At 44.9% G+C, this 23,221-nt stretch overlaps 1 protein-coding gene across 1 annotated transcript; it reads right to left on the reverse strand.

The window, feature by feature from the left end:
- Positions 1-1,903: 1,903 nt before the first annotated feature.
- LOC130479571 (malignant fibrous histiocytoma-amplified sequence 1 homolog) lies at positions 1,904-17,815 on the reverse strand. Its single transcript, XM_056851968.1, has 8 exons — positions 17,506-17,815; positions 13,608-14,487; positions 11,577-11,868; positions 7,298-7,487; positions 5,765-5,955; positions 3,445-3,926; positions 2,931-3,088; positions 1,904-2,076 (listed from the first exon to the last, which is right to left on the reverse strand). Exons 1-8 carry the CDS (start codon positions 17,813-17,815, stop codon positions 1,904-1,906), a joined length of 2,676 nt encoding a protein of 891 aa, XP_056707946.1.
- Between the last annotated feature and the right edge of the window lie 5,406 nt (positions 17,816-23,221).

A 23,221-nucleotide genomic window follows, 5' to 3' on the forward strand; every position in this document is an offset into this window, starting at 1 on the left:
CTGTCTCTCCACATGGACAGTGCTGGGTCCAATAGTAGTAGTCCCAAAGCTGGTGATATTGTAGTGTGCAGCAGGCTGGAAGATGTCTGGTTCACTCGGGACTAAGCAGATAAGAACATAAGAAAGGCCCTGCTGGATCAGACCAAGGCCCATCAAGTCCAGCAGTCTGTTCACACAGTGGACAACCAGGTGCCTCTAGGAAGCCCCCAAACAAGACAACTGCAGCAGCATTGTCCTGCCTGTGTTCCACCGCACCCAATATAATAGGCATGCTCCTCTGATCCTGGAGAGAATAGGCATGCATCATGACTAGTAGCCTGAATACCCCTCTCCTCCATGAACATGTCCACTCCCCTCTTAAAGCCTTCCAAGTTGGTAGCCATCACCACATCCTGGGACAGGGAGTTCCACAATTTAACTATGTGTTGCGTGAAGAAATACTTCCTTTTATCAGATTTGAATCTCTTACCCTCCAGCTTCAGCAGATGACCCCGAGTTCTAGTATTATGGGAGAGGGAGAAGCTTTTCTCCCTGTCCACTCTCTTTCACATCACCTACTTGCCTAGTCCCTTGAAGTGGAGATGCTGGGGATTGAACCCCGGATGCTCTACCACTGAGCCACGGCCCTTCCCCTTTACTGTTTTGTAAAACCCCAATAAAGAAAACATTAAAATAAAAAAGCTACAGCGTCACCTTTGGGAAACAGTAGCTCCGTTTTACACCGATGAGCACAAAGTCCACAAGTCTTGATTTCTTCTTTCGTCCTTCAAGGGAAAACAAAAGCATGAAAGTTCCACGAATGCAACTTGTAGCCACTAGAGATATTTCACAATGAAGCCTTAAAGAGGAAGAAAATACTAACAAGCTATGGGTGAAGAATCATAGGGTGATTATCCATTTGTTATCCACCTTTCCATTGCTGCTGCCAGGAGCTGGCAAAAATTCATCATTTTATTTATTGTTTCAATTTGATAAGGGTAAAGGTAGTCCCCTGTGCAAGCACCAGGTAATTCCTGACCCATGGGGTGATGTCACATCCTGACATTTACTAGGCAGACTTTGTTTACGGGGTGGTTTACCAGTGCCTTCCCCAGTCATCTTCCCTTTACCCCCAGCAAGCTGGGTACTCATTTTACTGACCTCGGAAGGATGGAAGGCTGAGTCAACCTTGAGCCGGCTACCTGAAACCAACCTCCATTGGGATCAAACTCAGGTCGAGAGCATAGCTTGGACTGCAGTACTGCAGCTTACCACTCTGCTCCACGGGGCTCTTTTCAATTTAATAGATACACCTTGGGGAGATGATGGCTTTAATCCACCAAAAATTTCCTCCAACATAAGGGATTTCCATCAGCAGTGTGACCCCCCACCCACCCACACAGCAGCCCAAAATGCTGCTCCTAGGGGATAGGAGGACCAGCATGAAGCACAAGTCAGAAAACTGGCAAGAATCACTTCCTCCCCTCCTCCATCCATGGAAATCCTCCATCAGATCTAACCCTTGGGTTGGAATCCCTCAACCAGCCATGAAACTCATTGGCAAGTCTTGGACAAGTCACTGTCTCTCAGATGGACCCACTTCAGTGTTGTTTCAACTATAAAGTGACAATCCTACCCAGGCCTCTCAGAACTCTGTGGAGGAGGGATGAGATTCAAATGTGATAAATATCTTATTTACATATTATGCAATTATGTTGAATCCAATTTACACACAGATATGAAGATTTTAAAAAATCAAGACCGCCATAAATCATTCTTGCCTGACATCAGTGCTCTTATATAGTTTCTTTAGTCCAAAAGAGAAAGGCCTAGGACTATTTAATGATAATTTAGTGGAAGAAATGCATTACTTTTGAAAGCTGGGAGACCCTCTGTGCTTAAAGGCTGTCTAAAAAAGAACAGGTTATGATACGTACACAGTGTTCCTGTCATCCACATCTGGCCAAACAAATTCTGCAGGACATAACACTGTCCGACATGGTGCCTTTATACAGAGATGAAGACCAGGCCACTCTTCCAAGAGTTTATGATTGATAGAGATTATTGTCATGATGAAATCCCAGGACAATTGGAATCCTTTAAAGGGCAACAGAGAGAGGACTACATTTGACCAGTAGGTTAAAGGGTATGATGCCAAATGTTTCACTAACACAAGGTGTGGTTTCAAAATGTTTTAGGTGCAGAAAATCAATTATTCGTATTCAATACTTTTAAAGTGTCCTTATTCAGGTTCTAAACACATGAGAGAACCATAGTGGTTAAGGGCTAATCTGGAGAACCAGGTTTGATTCCCCACTCTTCCACATGAAGCCTGCTGGTGACCTTGGGCCAGTCACAGTTCTCTCAGAACTCTTGCCAGCCCACAGGGAGGCAGGTAATGGCAAACCACCTCCAACTGTCTCATGCCTTGAAAACCCTAGGGGGTCAGGGTCGCCACAAGTCAGCTGGGACTTGATGGCACACACATACAGAAACACATCTTTAAAAATATTTAGTAGCTGAAAAGAGCACTTAGAAATTCAAGCATCTAGCTTGGGCCCCCATTTCCACCAAGAAAATGGCACTGGATATGTTATCACCTGCTTTAAATTGGTTTAACAGCCATTTCCTGTCTGTCCCCTAGGAGCCCTGTATAATGTAATTCTTTGAGTGAGATACTGAGGATACATAATTCTGTACGCACTTATAAATCAAATTTGAGTTCACAGTGTAGTGTTTCTTTGTAGTGGAACAGCTTGTTCCACTACAAAGAAACACCATTTGGCACTCCTATTTCTCCAAATGCTTGATTATGGCAGCATTTGAGGCTGTGATATATACCAGTACACATGGCCTGGACGTTTCATAGTAAGACAGAAACATCAAAGGAAAAAAGTGGACTGTTTGTCATGCTCGATGAAGCAAGTCAAAGCTGATAATTCCATTTTTACCTGCCCGCTCCACTGGTTTTCTGCACCTGAGTTCAATATAGCTATATCCTTTTTGGTTGTGTGCTTTGATCAGTAGTGGTTTGGCACTGCTTATGAACAGGCACATTGCTTTTGCAACCCAGTGAGTTGAAAAGAAACAGCAAGCTTTCACCGTAAGCCTAGAAAAAAGAAAAACACATGCCAGTGCCTTCATATCTGATTCCTGGTACCCCATCCCCCACCCCCGGCATGAGAATCTCTGCAGACGATCAAATGCATCTTCTTGCAAACAGGCTTGATTAGTCTCTAATCCAGTGATTTCCCAACATCTGCGGCCCCCTCACCTTAAACGCTCATGCTCCGTGTTACCCCTTTTGGGTTTCTGCCAGAGAAGCCCTACTTCCTTAGCAACCAAATGAACTTTGGTTCATCTGTCAGCTAGCTACGTTCCATATTCCTGCCCTGTTAATTGCTAGAGGACAAACATTATGTGTTCAAGCAACAAATAAGACATTCAGTAGGATCTATTTACTACCTCTGGAAGAAACCTTCTGGAATCTCTGGGGAAAAATACACCCGGATCTGAAGGTCATCTGAGTGATCATCTCCCCACCTGGATGAAACCTCTGCGCTCTGGTTGAGATAGGTAGGAAATAAATAGTGAGCCTCCTCATGGCTTTGTAGAGTTTTCCATGCTTTCCCAGGCACAAACACTTTAGCTCTTGGATCCAGTCCTTTGGTGTTTCTGACTTCCAGGCAGATCTCAAAGTGCTCCAGGAGGCTGAACAGCTTTCCTTTGTGGGATCTGCTGCCCACCATCTCTTCAAACACATCTCTCATTCCGTCCAGATAGAGCTGGTGCTTGAGCAAGGCCCTCACGGCTTTCTGGCCCAGCATGGCCTTGTCCTTAAAAGTCCACACCCAATTGGCCCGGTCTCGAATGGTGGCGCATTCTCCAATCAAAATGTCCACATCAATGCTTTCCAACTGCTGCACCAGACCATACCGGACAAGAGTCTAGAACATTAAAAAGGCATAAAAATGAAGCTCTCCTTCACAGCTTTCTTGCTGAAGCCATTAAGGCAGCAGAACCTCCAGCAAAGATGCCCTGAAGGACGCTAAAACCGCTTCTCCTTTGTAACTGGTACGCATAACTGAGTCAACAGACATGCCTGGATAGTCCATCCTGCTACATCACTGGCAATCTTATTTAGTTTCTGGCTCCTGGCTCCGCTTCAGTGATTCCACTGACCTAGTGTGCCAAAGAAAAATCTATTCCATGCTATCATTTAACTGTCGATTTACAACCGTTTTAAGAAACAAACTGTCTATTTGCAAACCATTTGAAGGGACACAGGCCCTTTGCTCGGTTTGGGAAGTCAGCAACGCAGTGCCCGCTGCCTGCAATGTGAACCAGTGGAGAACACGATGGTCTGAAGGACATCCCTGCCTTTGGAATGCAGGGGAACAGGAGTGCTGGGGTAATACTGATTCCCTCCAAATTATCAAGATGGTAAGTAGACTCCATGGAGCTCCAAAAACAATCCAGGCAATTTTTTAAGAGACATGATGGGGACCCAAAAGGACACTGAAGGGAAGTAGCTCTTCCAATTTGCTGAATGGAGTGGTAGGATACAAACTATTGTACCTAATAACAAAAAGGGCTAGTCCCTGGGCAGCTAGCCATACCTGAGCAACAGGGACAGCCTGGACTATTGCTTACAATGCCACAAATCCAAGAGGTATTTTGGGTGTGTACATTACGTGTGACATAAAGCAAACCACGAGAGTTTGGGCACTGGTGGTGGTCAGGTGGCAGGTAAGAAAAGATAGAAGAAGGGCAGCCCGCTGTAGAATGAGGCGACAGAGAGGTAAGTCGCAGCTGGTGTGTAGGAGAGGAGAAGCTGGCGAGAGAAGTACTAGAGAGGGGGGAATGGAATTTTTGGCAAAGAAAGGTTTCAAATTATGCTGAGAGTGGTAGGATACAAACCAATGATAATATATCTGTAGAACATTTGGAACACAAAATAGCTTGACTCCAACTGAAGAATCTCAAGTAGTAGGGTGGGGACCCCGAAGAGCTGGTTGTCTCTCACTACTGGTCGGGACGGACAGTACAAGAACAAGCTCAATATTAGGCCGGCCCTTATGGTAAGGCTTGGGGATTTGTAGAATTTGAAAAAATTGACCAGGGCAGGACTGGTGATGCTTGGTTGTTGGGAAGAACAGAGGGGGGAAAAATGCTATCTTAACATTTTTTTGCATATGGAAGAAAATTTAAAATAACACTCTTCTTCACTTTTTTTGTTCTTTTCCCCTAATGATTTATTTATTTATTTACATTATTTATAGTCCGCCTTTCTCACTTGGGCTCAAGGTAGATTACGCAGAGTGAGTCAATACAATCGACAGGATGGGACATTCAATAAACAATGCAATAGGATTACGGTTTTAGAATGGGAGACTTTTTGTTTCATCTGGCATACCCCCCGATAATGGTTATTGGCCCTCCTCCTACCATTGTTTGTGTTGTTAATTGAATTTTATATTTTAACTGTATTTTAATTGTATAAATATGTTAATTTTTTTATGTACACCACCTTATGAACCCTGATTGGGTGGCAAGGCAGCATAAAAATGTTCTAAATAAGTACGTTCGGAGGCAAGTATTCTTCTAAATCAACAGGGCAATGAAGCTAGCAGTTTCTAAACATGATAATGACTGAGAAGTCTTCTATTTATTATTTACTTAATGTGGTAAATGTGTATATATATCAATATATATTCTTGATATCCTGTGTTCAGGATTTGGCCTTTAAAATAAACCAGGCGAAAGAAGGACACCAGATACTCACTTTAAATATGGTTATCAAAATAGTTGGATGTAGAAACACGGTGTTTTCCAGCTGCTTGACCTCTTCATACCATACAATTAGTCCAATGCGGTGGAGGTATCGCAGGATGTCCTGCAAAAGCTCTTCATCCAGGAAAGTTAGGTTATCTTGGCAAGAAAGCTCACTGTATAAAAGACCACGATCCATCATACCTGAAGGACCAAAACAGGACTTGTTGGCAGCTACTACAGAGATCTAATCCAGGCGGCGATCCCACGCATACTTACAAGGCAGAAAGTGACACTGGTTTTTATATGCTGACTTTCTCTACCACTTCAGGAAAAATCAAACCGGCTTACAATCACCTTCCCCTCCCCACAACAGTCACCCTGCGAGGTAGGTGGGGCTGAGAAAGCTCTAAAGAGAGCTGTGACTAGCCCAAGGTCACCCAGCTGGCTTCATGTGTAGGAGTAGGGAATCAAACCCAGTTCTCCAGATTAGAGTCCACCGCTCTTAACCACTACACCATGCTGACCTCACTGAGTCAACAAGCTTAAGGTCTGAAATGCATTAGAGATCTGGAGAAGATGCAAAGGACCCTAAATGAGAAGAATACTCATTGGTAATCATGGTATAACCGACAATGCAAAACTACATGTAACAGAAAACCTCCATGTGGGTTTTCTAAGGTTTAAAAAATGCTAAAAGCAGCTGGGGAAAGGCTCAAACTGGATCAAAGCTGTGATGCTGGGGGAAGGAGATTAAATCCTTTCCCCCATGCCATTTTCTGAACTCAAAACCTCAGTTCACCTCAGAGCGGCTATCTTTTCCCCATCGGCGAAACCACAGCGCTTCCAGTAAGTCAAAAACAAGTTTGGTCTTGTAGATACAGGAATGTGAAACACCCAGACGCCAAGGGAGGTACAGCAGTATACTGTTGCAGTCTTGGCCATGGTTGTCCCTGACTTCTCATCCTTTGCAGAAGTGGAGAATGCATAACGCAACCTAAGTGCAGTGAGAACTGAGATAGCAGCAAATCTCAGCTTAGCCCAGAGCGTACAAGCCAGCCAGAAAAATCACATACTGTGATCTGAAAGCCCTGTACCTTCATTCCATGCATGTAGGAGCCCCGTGGCGCAGAGTGGTAAGCTGCAATATTGCAGTCCAAGCTCTGCTCACGACCTGAGTTCGATCTCAACGGAAGTTGGTTTTAGGTAGCCGGCTCGGGGTTGACTCAGCCTTCCATCCTTCTGAGGTCGGTAAAATGAGTACCCAGCTTGCTGGGGGTAAAGGGAAGATGACTGGGGAAGGCATTGGCAAACCACCCCGTAAACATGGTCTGCTTAGGAAACATCGAGATGTGACGTCACCCTATGGGACAGGAATGACCTGGTGCTTGCACAGGGGACCTTTACCTTTATTAAGGAGCCAACTGTGGTTTCTACATGTTTAAAGAAATATGTTCCCCACATTTTCAGGAGGAAACCTAAGCTAAGATCTCACATTAAGAAAGGGGGGGATCACCAAATAGGTTCACTGATAACATTTACTTGCCATGCTCTGCCACGTCTTCCTTTCTTTCCACAATCTCCACAATTGCAGCTTCCACTTGCTTATAAACAAGGGGAAGTACTTGGACAATGTTAGGGAATATTTCTTCATTCTTGACATGGTCCAAAATTGTACCTTCGAGTGTTTTGATGTCCTTGTAATCCATACAATTGACAGGAACAAGATCTAAAATCTGAAGTAGGGGGGAAGAAAACACCCAAAGCTCCAAATAGTTATCCAGCAAGCAATGGTTCAAACTATTTAAGACACTGACTAGTTGGCAAATCGTTTTATCTCAATCTAGGCCAATCAGGAGATTTTCAGGACCAGATTGATTAATTTACAAAATGTGAACCCTGCCTTTCTACCCTAATCAGGGCAACCAAGGCTGCTAACAGATGTGAAGTCATTCAGAATAAAAACACGTCGTAAAAACTATTAAACAACACACACACCCCAAATTCAAACCAATGAAAATCAAATTAAAATACACACAGGCTACAATAAAATACATAAAAACAACAATTTAAAAAAGGCAGAAAGGATCACTGAATGCCAGATGAAAAATAAATTTAAAAAACACAGAAGTCTTCACCCGCTGATAGAGGATGGGAACAGAAATGGACAGGCAAGTCTCTCCGATAATTCCCATGTTTTGATAATGTGACCAATAAAGAGCTTGCCCAACTCCTGCTTTGCCTCCTGCCTGATCTTAGAAGGTGGGGGCACCTGAAGCACGGCCTTGGACAATGACCGCATGGTCGGACAGGTTCACAAGGGAGTAGGTCGTCCCTCAGGTATGCTGGTCCCAACCCATGTGCCTGGAAACAGATTGTGAGCTAGAGCAGACGAGCCAAGGCTGGAGTGATGTTGGCCCTACGACCCACTGCAGTCAACATCCTGACTGCAGCATTCTGCACCAATTGAAGTTTCTGAACATTTAAGGGTTGCTCCACACAGGCAGTTTATGCTTGGTAATTTGCAGCGCGTTCCAGGCTGGATTGCCCCGCATATTTTTTTTCTTTTAGTTTTTCACGGCGAACCGTCGTTCAGGAAGTGACTGCGAAGCCGGCGCATACCTGCTTTGCATTACTTAAGAACCCCTTCAACGCAACCTTTTGTGTTTGCTCCGCCCCCACACCGAAGAACCCTCTCAAGGAACCATGCAAAATGACAGCCGCACATTAGCCATGTGAACAGCGGTTGGCTAATAGAAGGAACAAAGGAGCAGGCGAATGTGGGGCGCGTGTGTGTGGAATGTCTCCTTTTGCGTCGGGACCGTGAATAGTCATTTTAAAGGTCGCATTTTTAAAAAGAGCCTTGCGCGAGCTTCAAAATTGACCCTGCATAAATGGCCACAGACTGCACTGTAGTAATCAAATCTGGATGTAACTAAGGCACGCACCACAGTGGCCTGATCTTTCCTGCCCAGGAAATGCCCCAGTTGGCTAACCAGTCAAAGCTAGTAAAAGGCACTCCTGGCCACAGCTGCCACCAGCTTACCCAGCAGCAGACCTGGGTCCAAGAGCACCCCCAAACGACAGGCCTGCTCCTTCAAGGGGAGCGCAACCCCATATAGGTGACTCCTTGAGTCCTGGGTCTGACTTTCTGCTCATCAGGAGCTCTTCTGTCTTGTTAGGATTAAGCTTCAGTTTATTAGCCTGCATCCACTCCAGAACTGCCCTCAGGCACTGGTTCAGGGTTTCTACAACCTCCGCAGGATCAGCCAGAAGTGCAAAACAAAGCTGAGTGTCACCTGCGTATTGGTGACAATCCACCCCATGTCTCTGAACCACCTCACCCAGTGGTCTCATGTAGATGTTGAAAAGCATAGCAGACAAGATCAAACCGTGCAGGTTCCCACAAGGCAAAGGTCTGAGCAGCAGTCCCCCAGCACCACCTCTGGAAACCTGTCCCCCAAGTAGGAAAGGGACCATCATAAAATGGTTCCTCCCAGCATGGAAACTGGACTAGAAGGATACCATGATTAATGGTTATCAAAAGCCGCTGAGAGGTCCAGGAGCTATGCCAGGCCTTGCAGTACAGTTGGAGACCTCCTTCCCCCCACTCCTCAGCTGGGAAGTAATTTTCTGGTGAAATGGGGGAGGGACCATCAGCATCCCTGGTGTGATGATGGGCCATACCAGAAGTAATGTCATCACCTGGGTGACAATCTAGTGTTTGCCCAAAACTGCTTACGTTCAAAATTTTGCTTGTAGAAAACGAAGGGATTTTATACATTTTATCAGTAATCCAATTTATATGCTAAGTTATAAATGATGAACTTTACACTGTTAAAGGCAATAAAATAAACGTAGGCTTGATAAGAAAGAAGTGCACATTTCATTCCCCCCCCCAATTCTCCCCTGTACCTTCACAATTTCTGGAAATGATGAACTTGCCCGCTTATACTTATTATTTGACAACTCCTCGTCTTTCTAGAGCATTGGTTCTCAACCTTTTTTGCCCCATTCCCCCCTTTCACCATTGTTCAGAATATAATTCCCCCCTTCCCAAGATAATCTAACTCAAAAGGTGCATTCCAAATAATATGCATATTTGCTGAATAGTGGTCCCAATTCTCCCCCTGGAACCCTAAAATCCACCCAGGGGGAATTCCTCCCTTGTTGAGAACCCGTGTTCTAGAGCCTTCTGTTTAACTAGACTGAATGCTAATCCCTCTATGGTTATGCAGGGCAGAATTCTGAATATACCATACCCAAGGACCTGTCCTTGCTCTTCTGGCTCTATCGATTCGTTAGCTCATGCCCTCTTGGAATGCCCCTTTTACGAGGAACTTCGATCACGTTATATCTCTCCCCTTTTAACATATAAATCTAACGCCTCTGTGTCTGACATGATGCTTTTTTTACTAAGCGAGAGATCCCAAGGCTACATTGTCAGTGGCAAGATTTATTTCAGTCCTTATATCCCTCAAACATTAGATTTGCGCTGCTCACGATCAATGGATCAAGGAGCTTCTAAGGAACTGGTTCCCAACCAGGGGTCCGTGGACCCCCAGGGGTCCGCGAGAATTAAATTAAGGTCCGTGAAACAAAGTTATAAACCCATAATAAATTAATATTTTCAATTAAAAGTTCTCTATTATAAAAATATATATTCAAATATTATTCTAAGTTTAATGTTTAACTAACAGTTATGATTAAAGTTTATTTTTAAATTCTCAGAATTTTTATTTTTAACCTTGGGGTCCCTGCACCAAACAAAAAAGTCCTAGTGGTCCCTGGTCAAAAAAAGGTTGGGAACCACTGTTCTAAGGGATAAAGGAAAGGAAATGATGAACCCTGGGTCAATTTCAGCTGCGTTCCAGGAGTTATGCATTGGAGCGCCATCTTGTGGCCACTAACCAGCAGAGAGCAATCAGTCATTCGTTGCCCCGCACCCCATCCCATGATTACTTCACTATTTCTGTTATCATTTGAATCCATTAAAAAAATAACAGCAATCAATACGCAGGCATAGCAACAAAGAAGGCAGCACTTAATACCTAGTTTTATTACCAAGATAGGCCAGGGGGAGGAGTGCACAGGACTTGAAAGTAGAATTGTGTTCTAAATTCAGACATCTCTGGTTAAAGTTGTCTAACATTCCAGATTTGCAAGATTCAATAGTTGCCTAGTAGCACCTTAAACTTCATTCTACCATAAGCTTTAATGAGTCAGAGCTCATCTAATCAGATGCATGGGGTGACCAGCTGAAGAGAGCTCTGACTCACAAGAGCTTATACTGGAATAATGTTCGTTACAATTTAATTAAAAGGTAAAGGTAAAGGTCCCCTGTGCAAGCACCGGGTCATTCCTGACCCATGGGGTGATGTCACATCCCGACATTTACTAGGCAGACTTTGTTTACGGGGTGGTTTGCCAGTGCCTTCCCCAGTCACCTTCCATTTACCCCCAGCAAGCTGGGTACTCATTTTACTGACCTTGGAAGGATGGAAGGCTGAGTCAACCTTGAGCCGGCTACCTGAAACCGACTCCCGTCGTGATCGAACTCAGGTCGTGAGCAGAGCTTTTGACTGCAGTACTGCAGCTTAACACTCTGCGCCACAGGGCCTCTACAATTTAATTAGGGCTATTTTAACCTTTTTGAAAAAGCATAACATGATTGCTTCAGATTTTTTTTCCTCTGCGAGGCTACACTAAAACACCACGATGATAAAGAGCACAGGAAGTAAATTTGGGTATGCTCCTGAAGTTCACATCTCACTCTGACATCTCAGACACCATAAACATGCATAGTAAACCACCACATTCCTCACCGTTAGGCTGCAGTTCTCCATTTCTTTCAGTCTATTCCACTGGTCCACATAGAACTCTGATTCCTCGTTGCTCTCCACGTTGGCAATGAAGTGGGCCAGCGTGGTCCTCCTCTCCTCCAGCATCCCTTGGATCTTGCACATGATGTCCTGTTTCTTCTCTTCTACCTCCCTCTCACAACAGGAATCTATGTGAGTCCCAACTGGGAGGACTACAGAGTTTGGCACTCTCATAAAGAGGTTGTTGATCCAAAACCCAACAAGTTCTTTGAAAGAGTCATTGCTAAGCTGGTACCTGAAAAAGAACCACTGCGGTCACACAGACGGCTGCCCTGGTGTGGTCTAGAAAAGCAAACACTGCTACATAGAAATACTCTGAGTGGCCTACCAGCACCTCTAATATTAGTAGTAAGAAAAGAGTTTTATGCAGATATTAAGAACTATGATGCAATGTGAGTGGTGGGGAAATGATGGTATTCTCAGTTGCAGAGGGAGAAGCGAGGTGGATCACCACTGGAAGTATCCACGGAAGGTGCTAATAAAGTTAGTGCTGGCAGCATGGCACTTCTGCACAATGACAGGCCATTGTAATAAGCTATGCAGGACAGGAAAAAGAACTGTTGTTTATGTAGTGAGCAATGAAAAGGCGCTCTATTGCATATGCTTAAAGACACTTTCTTTTTTTCTTTGAAAGGGAGCAAAAAGAAATAGCCCATCTGATCACCCCTCCCCCTTGCTGGTTTGGAGTTCTCCTGCCAGGGTTAAAATCTGAGACGGTCTGCATCATGCTTCATTGCTTCAAGCAACAGGTCTTTAGGGCAAAACAGAGGAACATTGCAGAGTTCGCTTTCGGTGGTTTTATGGCCAAGCATATAGGAACGTACAATGGCCTTTCGTGGTCATCGGAACAACCTATGAGAATGAATTCCTGATAGAATTCTGATAGAATAATTACACATGCTGTTAGTAAGATAATTAAGTCGATACTATGCCCGACAGACAACTATTTTGATCGGCTACCACAGTGATTTTCAGTAGCTTGGGAGCAACCTGGGGTTCTCCTGAGCAATATTTCACCTGCCTAGTGTATCAGGCAAGTCACCTTTTCTGGTGAAGACTCTGCTTGGCAGCTCGCACCTTGAAACACTCCAGGGGCAGCTAACAGAAAAGCTGCACGCCTCCCTGAGATGCAGGCCTCACGTTAGGGATGCAAGTAAACGTGGCTCTTTTGATTGAGGACAGTTGCAAATGTGACTCTCTACAACAGGGGTGGGGAATGTCAGGCCCGGGGGCCGTTTAAGGCCAGTGAAATCATTTGGTCTGGCCCTTTGTGGGTCCTGGCAGATCTCTAGCTCAGAAGGATCTAAGAATGGTGATCTGCCCCCTCCCGCAGACAGGAACAGCCTCTATTCAAGGCAGACGTTTGTTTGGCTCAGAAAAGGAACCTTTTCCCCCCCTTGCAGAAGAGTCATTAGCTATGGAGCTGCTAGGACTGCCCAAGAAACTGTGTTAACTCTTTCCCACCCGGACCGTGGAGAAACTTATTCCCTCTGTACTGCAAGAGGGCTGGGGGCAGAAGTGGCGACAATGGAGGGGTTAAAGGAGACCGGGCCAGAATGCATGTGTGTGTGTGTGGGGGAGTTCTTACCCAGTGTGTCCTCATTTCATCCCTGACCATCCGGCCCTGAATCCGGCCCTGACCATGTGGAGCAGGAGCAACGAATGGCCCACGAATGATGTTATAAATATCCAAATGGCTCTTGGCGGAAAAAAGGTTCCCCACCCCCTGCCCTAGAACCTGCAGAGTGAGTGCCCCGTTAGCAGAAAAACCTTAATCAACAGTTGGTGTTTTTTGTTGCTGTTGTTGGACACCATAATCAAGGGTACAAATCCAGTCAAAATTACACACTCACCGCCCTTGATTTCAACAGAAACGTAAACCGCATGCTTCACTCTCCTACTGAAGCCAATGGGGATTACAAATGCTCAATTTGGGCAGGACCAATTTTGCAAGGTAGGCAGGATGACACTTACTGCTGAAAATTAATGACCAAGATGACAAGTGCCTGTGGGGTGATGAACACGTGATGAGTCATATAGTACTCCAACTGGCCAGCAAAGTCCCAAAAAAGAAAGGTGAAATCTTGGATATGGAACTCACTAATCTCAATCCCAACTGTCCTCTCTTCTTCTGGTATACAAACAACTTGGCTTTCTTTAAGGCTTCTGCAAATGGTAGACTTCCCTGCCAAGGATGACCCAAGGAACATTGTTTTGACTCTCCTGTCCTCTTCAGCTTGACACCTCTGCAGCTGGTTGAAGTAACTTATAATTTGCTTGATGCCTCCTGCACAGACTTCATATGGAGGTTCCCTCAGTGGGTTCCCATTTACCTTGAACATCTGGAGTGACAGTTCTTTGAACAACTCCACAGGAAGCTGGCGCACCAAATTATTCTGCACATAGAACTCTTGCAACCTTTTAAGTTCCAAGACCACCAGAGGGATAGCAAGGAATAAGTTGTTGGACAGGTTGAGGTATTGTAGAGTGTGACTGCAGGCAACCAGATCTTTGGGAAGGCCATCTAGGCGGTTGTTATTCAACCGGAGATGCTTCAGCTTGGGAAAACAGGAAAAGACCCCTTCTGGGATGATCCGGATTTGATTCTGATTGAGTTGTAGTTTCTCCAGATGGACCAAGTTCCTGATTTCCTCTGGAAAGTCTGCTATTTCATTTTTAGACAGAATCAATGTTTTCAGGTTGCAGAGCTTTGAAATCCCATTGAGATGTTTTAATTTGTTCCGGTCTAAATTCAAGCTCTCTGTGTGGTTATTTTGCAGAACAGCAGATGGAAGTACTTTGAGCCTAAGGGTGGAGAGTATCACTTCCTTTGGGAAATCTCCTTGCCCTTGATCTGAGAAACAAATGGCACAAGAGTCTGCTTATTAAGAAGCAAGCAGATTCAGCTTGTGTTGCAAGCTTACACAACATTTCATACATCCAGTCATCTAGACTGAATAATCATTTGTTCCAGAGAAGCAGTTTGTTACACAAAGATATAAATGACACCCCATCTCTGAGGTCAGCCTTATGGAAAACAGTGCTGCACTTACCTGTAATTGTTGTTCATTGAATTGTCTTCTGTGCCGGCAGACGTTGGGACTGGCTTATGCACAAGCCAGCCACTAAGAAAAAATTTCTAGCTACTTCTAGCCCTTTAAAACCCCCAAGGAATGTGCCCTTATCCTTTGGAGTGTGGCGGAACCATTTCCCCATCTAAACGCTCACATGCTCCAAGAGGATGCTCCCCCTTTCCCACAACTCTCCTGAACTGCTACGAAACCCTCAAAAAGTAAACTACCCAACGAGCGCTCACAGCGGGTCAGGAGGGAGGAAGGATGTACCTACACAGAAGACAATGTGACCAACAGTTACAGGTAACTGCAACACTGTTTTCATCTTAGGTCTTTTGTGCAATCCCACATTGGGAGACCAACCCAAACCCTTAAGGAACAGCTTGGAAACATGGTGTGAAAAAACCATCTTACTGTCTATAAAAGAATGAGATATTGATTCATATCAATATCTCATTCTTTTATAGACAGTAAGACATGGCCACCATATGTACTTTAATAGATGAGACAGCCAAACCAGCATACTTTAGAGAAAGCGAGTACTGTAAAACTACAAGTAGTGGGTATGGTCTAGTTGGGAAGCCTCTAGAGGTAGCCCAGTCACAAAAATGCTTCCATTTATGCCAATAAGCCTAGTCAAAGGCCTGTGGGCATTCAAAATTACATGGACAACAGAGTCTAAAAACTCTACCACTGAGGATTGAGGAGCCAGGTTGTTAAGCGAAGCCTGTCCACAGCATGATGTCTCATCAGATCCATGCGAAGGAGGGCTGGCTGCTGGGGCAGATGCTTGTATACACCTTTGGGCAGGGGAAGCAGGACATGAAACAACACCTGTCAAAACCAGAATGGTGTGATAGCCTGTCACTCCCAGCTCTTGAGCAAAAGATCTGGGTTTTGGCATTGTGGCAGAAGGGAACTCCTTTGTACTTGCATAGGTAACACCAATAGTCAGGATCGACAGAGATGTGACAAAACACATCCTATAGATTTAAAACAGAAAGCCAACTATTTAAGTAACTCTAAAACCTTAAACAAAGTAACCATTCTGAACTTATTAACAATGACATCGGAATTCAAATTGCAGAGGTCCAGTGTAGGGAGAAGTCCACTGTCCTTCTTGGGTATCAGGAAGAACCTGGAAAAGAAACCCTAAGGAACATCAGAATCTTCAACCTCCTGAACTGTGCCCTTTAGTAATAAAGAGTAGACGTCCTTTCCCAGTTCAAGAATAATGTTGCTAATAACATGAGCTGCTCTCTGCATTGGCGGTAACTCAGAAAATTCCAACTGATAACCCTGCTGAACAATAAACAAGAGAGAGAGGAGTTCTATATAAATAAAATATATTTTAAAAAGGAGAATTGGTTTTTTATATCCCGCTTTCGTCTACCTTTAAGGAGTCTCAAAGCGGCTTCCAATCGCCTTCCCTTCCCCTCCCCTGGTGAGGTAGGTGGAGCAGAGAGAGTTCTGAAAGAACTGTGACTAGCCCAATCCTTCAGCAGGATTCATGTGAAGAAGCGGGGAAACATACCTAGTTCACCAGATTAGTCTACTGCTCTTGCGGAAGAGCAGGGAGTCAAACCTGGTTCTCCAGATTAGAGTCCGCTGCTCTTAACCACTACGCCATGCTGGCTTAACCACATCAAAACACCAGTGGTTATTGAGTGCCACTCTTGGTAAAAACTGGACAGAGACAGAATCCTGTTCCAAAGAGCAGCCTAGACAGAAAGAAGAATTTTGACCCTGTTATAGGTCCTTTTAGGACTGCTATCGGAGATCTGGCCTAGGCCTTTGATTGATGCTGCTGGTGATGCTGGTATCTATGAGATAGCTGTTGGTATGGGTCACTGGAGAAGATAATCATGATAGGAAAAGTTGAGGGCAGTAGGAAAAGAGGAAGACCCAACAAGAGATGGATTGACTCAATAAAGGAAGCCACAGCTCTCAATTTGCAAGATCTGAGCAAGGCTGTCAAAGATAGGACATTTTGGAGGACACTGATACATAGGGTCGCCATGAGTCGGAGGCGACTTGACGGCACTTAACACACACACACAGGTACCTCTGTGTAATGCTAAAAGAGTAGAATCTGTTTATTCTTTACCTGCGAAAGGGTCTCATCAGTTTTTGCAGAAAATAAGGTGATATCCTCAAAAGGCAGGTCTTCAATTTTGCTCCTGGTCTCAGGTGGGAAAGCCATCCACCTTAACCAAGCATGCCTTCTTAGCACGATCAGAGAAGCCCTGGCTGATAAATCAGCTTTATGCCTCCCAGCATTTATTTGCTGCTTAGTTTGATCACCTCTGTCTGGATAAGCTTTGCCAAAGGCGTTTTTTCCCCATCAGGCAAGACATCAAGGTAGGCTGGCATCTTTTCCCACAAGAAGAGTTAGTACCCCCTATAATCACTTAAGAACATAAGAAAGGCCCTGCTGGATCAGACCAAGGCCCATCAAGTCCAGCAGTCTGTTCACACAGTGGCCAACCAGGTGCCACTGATAGTTAGCTGTCCTGAGATTTCAGTGCTGAGGAGTACACCTTGACTCTGACAGCATCAACCTTTTGACCTTTATCTGCAGGCATAGAATGAGCACCCTGCCTTTGTTTTGCCTGCATCTCTTTAGCCACCAAAGAAGAGGGTGCCAGGTGTGTGAAGAGAAAAGGCCAGTCATCCTGCTGCACTCTATACATAATTCTTCACCTTTCTGGAGGTCACAGAAGCTGCTTTTTCCTATAAGGCTATGGAAATGCCCAAGACACCCTCAGGGATGGGAAAAGCTATGGTCCCAGGCACACCCAAATAAAGTTTGCTCAAGAGCTTGTCCCTAGGCTTGGGATCTGACAAGGTGACATGTAAGTCAAATGGCTGAGCCATATGGATCATCTGTCCCAAATAGAGCTTAAGGTCCTCACTCAGAGAGATGGGGTCTGGATCTCCTACAGTGTTGTTGGGTGATGGATCGGAGGAAAGACCCAAGCTTTGGCCAGAACGGGAACCGTCTTCCTCAGAGTCTGAACCGAACAGATGTTGAGGTGGGGGCGGCGGCGGCGGCATGCCTACCATGTCAGTACCGAAGGACAATCCTTTGGTTTCGATGCTGTCCATGGGTCCGAATGGGATGAGTCTTTGAAAATCACCCCAATCCTCGTGGCAAGGAGGATATGGGTAGAAAGGGTGATGCTGCCAAGGGTCAGTGGCCACAAAACCAGAGGCATCAATTTCAAACCAAGGGATCTACCATCAGCCGGTTGTACCGGTTCAATCTCTACATCTCCTCCTCATAAATTGATGGCACCGAAGACCTGGAGTGTATTGAGGGTTTCAAGGCGGAGGAAGGTCTTCACAGCCCACTGACAGAACTAGTGAAGATGCTCTTCCTGGAACGGAATGAGGAACTGATCTGTGCTTCTCCTTGTGCTCAGATTTTTACTTTGCTTTTTTAGGGGGCGGCTCTAAAGAGGAACAGGCCTGAGATAGTCCAGGAGAGAGATCTCCTCTTGATCGGATCCAGCCTTGGCACTGACAGAACCAAGGCAATCGAGGGCAGCCGAGAAGGGTGGTCAGTTCCGGTAGTGCTCTCAGCGACAAAATGTCAGAGACTGGCTCAGATGGAGTAGATGGCTTTATTGCCTGGCATTCTGAGCTGGTCAAAACTCTCTCCCAAAGGGCAGCTTTTAAACCAGAAGCACGATTGCTTCTGGCCTAGGGAGGAAATTGTTGGCACATTTTACAGGCAGCGACATTTTTTGCCCCTTGCTGAGGCATGTTAAACAGAGAGGATGTTCATTGGCGAAAGTCAACTTCACGCCGCATGAAGAACATTTTTTAATTAAAGATTGGAGAGAAAAATAATGGATGTATATGCGGATGGCTGAACTTACAGATTCTTTACATGGTAAAGATATGGATGAGTTAAAAAAAAACATGGTTAAAAGCCGCCGTATATTGGGATAAATCGGCGAAAATGAATTTTATAAGTATATTTAATGGATTATAGATTAATGTTTTTGGGAATAAATTAGAAATAATAATTGATTTTTTAAACACTGTTAAAACGCCTCTCCGGAAGTCCAACGGTGGTGGATTAGGGCACTATATATTCTACAAATTATATTATGTATTGTAATTTTATTGGTTGTAAAAGTGCTCTTTTTGTGATTTTGTATTTTTATGTTGTTGTTGTTGTTTTTTGTATTATTTCATTTTTTATCATTATTAATATTATTTTATTTTTTATTACAAAAATAATAAAAATCTATTTTAAAAAGAACATTTTTTTGGATAAGGTTTTCTGAGACGTGATGGAAGGTTTCAGAACAATAGTGAAGAAAACAGCCGCTAGTGAGGGGAAACTGACTCACGGAGAGCTAGAAGTTTGTCCCTTTCATCACCGCAGCCGAGAGAGAAAGGGACAGCCTCCTCTTAGAGCAGTGATTGTTGAGGCAGGAAAATGGGTCCACTGTGCCCTGAAGGGGAGGGGATCCCTCTTTTGGGCTTTCATAGGGCTAGAAGAAGCTGGAAAAATTTTCTGAGCGGCTGGCCTGCGTAGTCCCAAAGTGGGACTGCACAGAAGCCCACAAATGAACTGATCTTTCACTCATCTGCAGCTGCCTGACTGTGACTATAAAGCTCTGTATGCATGTTACAGTGAAGCTGCTCATGAGTAAGAAGCTAACACATCCAGGGAAAATGTTCTAGCACAGCCTGGTCCCTGCTGTTCTACCTTTCTCCTTGCATTTTTAAAAACACTTTAAAGATCCTTCTCTTGTACTCTGAAGAGATAAGTGATGCCCAGAATTCTACTACCTCAACCTGTTGCATATGTAGACTTCATGACTCGGTGACTCAAGGAAAGCATAATTTTAGCCGTCTGTGCTATACAGCTAACACTTCTTGAAAACTGAGACACAACACTTGCCAAACCGTTGGCTTGAACAAAGAAGTTAATAGAATCAGGAACATGAGACAAGAAAACAGTGACTAGGAATGTAATGTGGTTTTGAAGAGGAAGAAACAAGCTCAAGAGGAAAGATCTTTTTACAAGCCACTATATTCTTCCTTATTAGCTTCCCCCGGACCCCACCACTAACTTCTCTCTCTCTATGTGCTGAACTTCTAAACTAGAAGCAGATCCACCAGGGGGTTTGATCCCATGGATCTGTTCAGCTCTTCTTCCAGGGAGTTTGCCTCGCCTTGGATTTGGTGACAGGACATCTAGACTGTACTACTTCGAGAAGAGTCATAAACCTAGGCAGATCATGAGAGGGAGGGTATCTTGGCCATCTTCTGGGCATGGAGTAGGGGTTCACTGGGTGTGTTTGTGGGGGGGGGGAGGTGTGAATTTCCTGCAATGTGCAGAGGGTTGGACTAGATGACCCTGGTGGTCCCTTCCAACTCTATGATTCTAGTATAGCCCAGAAATGGCACTGACCAGAATTCACTACATTGTGTTGCTTAGTATGTGGAGCAGTTTGTAAAGGCAATCAAATGTCTCACATATTCCTAGGGAAACATTTTAAAGCGACACTTTCCCTCTTACTGAAGAATGGTAAACTGCAATATAGCAAGCCTCCCACTGGACTGGAGCCTACCACTCTGTCCAGTTGGTGCTGGACTTTCCTCTGGCAAAAGAGGCTCTTCCTTCAGAGGAAGGCTCTGCACTTAGTCGACTGGACCGGTTGGATCCGACCCAGCATCTTCTTCACCCTGTCCCCCGCACAGCAGCCATCCCCAGACATCAAACAGGTACTCACTCTGTCTGTACCAGGCCATGCTTTCTGTTCCAGTCCCATCCCTAATTAACAAGCAGCAGCTGTAGCTTTCTGCACCCACCTACTTTCACTTCCTCCTATTCTTCTTTTTGAAAATAATTTGAAAACTCCACCCTCTTTGCCGGAGACGATTTCAAAATCCTGCACCAACACCCTCCCACCCTTGCTCAATGCCCACAAAATGAAAGAACCAAGTGATGACACCAAGCAAAGCTCAGGTCTCAGAACCGGTGAGCAGGGCTGTAGCCTGAATGTCACACGTTTTTTATTAGTACACTGGTTCCCAACCAGGGGTCCACTAAACCAGGGGTCCGCGAAACAAAGTTATAAACCCATAATAAATTAATATTTATGCGGGCGGCATGGCGGCAGCTTGCAGGCGCAGAGCGCGGCAGCGTGCATGGTGACTCACGGGAGCAGCGCACGACAAGTAAGGAACATGCGGGGGCGGGGAGGCCGGGGGAGGGTGCAAGTGAGCCTCACACAACCACACACAATAGGAGAAACACTCATCAAACCTTGTTTGATGATAGCTGTCGAAGAGGTTTTAGGGATGGAAGCCAAAAAGAAAATACAAGAAATACCTCTATCGAACAACACGGTAAAAACTTGAATTGAAATTATGTCAAATGACATCGAGGAGCAGCTTGTTTCGAAAATAAAAAATTCGCCATGTTTCGCTTTGCAGGGTGATGAATCGACAGACGTTTCTAATTGCAGTCAGTTGCTCGTATTTGTCCGCTTTTTAGACGACAACAACACTATTAAAGAGGAATGATTGATTTTGCAGAAACTGGAAACGACGTCAAAAGGTATCGACGTCATGAATATAATAGCGGAGTATTTTGAGAAACATAGCATTATGTGGGAAAAGCTCGCCGGCTTCTGTACGGATGGCGCTCCAGCCATGTTAGGATCACGCTCCGGTCTAGCAACATTAATAAAACAAGAATCCTTCAGCAATAACAACTCATTGTATCATACATCGTCAGGCGTTAGCTTCCAAGACTCTTCCTAAAAGTCTTGTTAATACCATTGAAATGGCCATAAAAGTGGTCGTTATTAAAAGCAGCGCCTTAAATACACGCCTTTTTAAAAAACTGCACTGAAATGGGCTCCAATCATGAGACTCTTCTTTTCCACACCAAAGTTCGTTGGCTATCGAAAGGCAATACGCTGGGAAGGTTATTTGAACTAAGAAAAGAGGTTGAGCTGTTTCTAGCCCAGAAGAAAATTAAAGATTTACTAGAGCTGTTTTCTGATTTGAAAAGTCAGATGCATTTGGCTTATCTTGTGGGTATTTTCTCACATTTGAATAAACTAAACTTACAGTTGCAAGGTTCTGGAAACATAAATTTAGCAGGTGTGGGAAACATTTTTATGTTTGAAGATAAACTTTGTGCCTTTATTTGCAAACTTCAATTATGGGTAGGCGAAAACAATTATTCTGCGTTTGTGACATTAAAAGCACTGGTCGATGATAGTAAAGGTGACATGATCACCGCAAATATACAAGACAACATCAGAAGTCATCTGCAAATGCTGGTCGATGAATTCCACCGTTAGTTCCCGGAATATAACCAGACAGAATCAAAAAGATACCCAAAAGCTGATTCGCAATCCTTTTGGTATTGCTGTTGAAGAGGTTGCAGAAGAAATCCAGGAAGAGCTCATTGAATTCCAAAATGATAGGCACTGTAAGGATGTGTTTGAATCAGTTTCTCTTGAAGAGTTTTGGTGTAAAAAAGCAACTTCATATCCTACAGTTCGGGGATTCGCCTTGCGATATCTTATGCTCTTCTCCACAACTTATTTATGCAAACAAGGGTTTTCTGCTTTGCTTATAATTAAGAACACGACAAGAAATCGATTGGAAGCAAGTGATGATATTCGTGTAGCTCTGAGCAACAGTATTAGCCCCAGAATTGCCCAGCTTGTAAAAAGGATGCAAGCTCAAAAATCACATTGATTTACAATTAAAAGTTCTCTATTATAAAAAATATATTCAAATATTATTCTAAGTTTAATGTTTAACTAACAGTTATGATTAAAGTTTATTTTCAAATTCTTGGAATTTTTATTTTGAACCTTGGGGTCCCTGCACCGAACAAAAAAGTCCTAGTGGTCCCTGGTCAAAAAAAGGTTGGGAACCACTGCTTTAACTGGAGATGCCAGGGATTGAACCTGGGACCTTCTGCATGCCAAGCAGATGCTCCACCACTGACCCACAGCCCCTCCCAAACGGTGCAAGTGCAGACTTCCCCCCCTCCCGGTTCCCAAGCCCCCCCCCCAAATAAAACGGCAACCAAGGCTGGCTGCCCAACCCTCGGAGGCCCCCCCGTCACCGCCCCCCCTGGGAAGGGGGCTCCTCTCCGCCCCCCCCCCCCCGGCACTGCGCACTGGCAGGCGGTCGGCTTGAAAGGTCCAATGAGAGGAGAGATTCGGGGATCCCCCCCCCAATTGCACTCACATGAAGCGGCCTTATACTGAATCAGACCCTTGGTCCATCAAAGTCCATTGTGCCTGACCCCCACCCCCAGCCGATGGAGTCAGCCTCCGGGATTCCCCCGCGCCCCACTGCTCGCAGCCCGCTCCGGCCCAGAGCGAGGCGGAGCCTGCGTCTCCCCCCCCCTTGCAGCAGCAGCCTGGGCAGCTGGCCGCCGCCTCTCCCCGCCGCCTCTGATCCCTCCCCGCCGGAGAGAGAGAGAGAGAGAGGAGGGGAGGCCGGGGGAGGGGGCGC

This window comes from Euleptes europaea, chromosome 6 (assembly GCF_029931775.1).
Source record: "Euleptes europaea isolate rEulEur1 chromosome 6, rEulEur1.hap1, whole genome shotgun sequence".
Lineage (NCBI taxonomy): Eukaryota > Metazoa > Chordata > Lepidosauria > Squamata > Sphaerodactylidae > Euleptes > Euleptes europaea.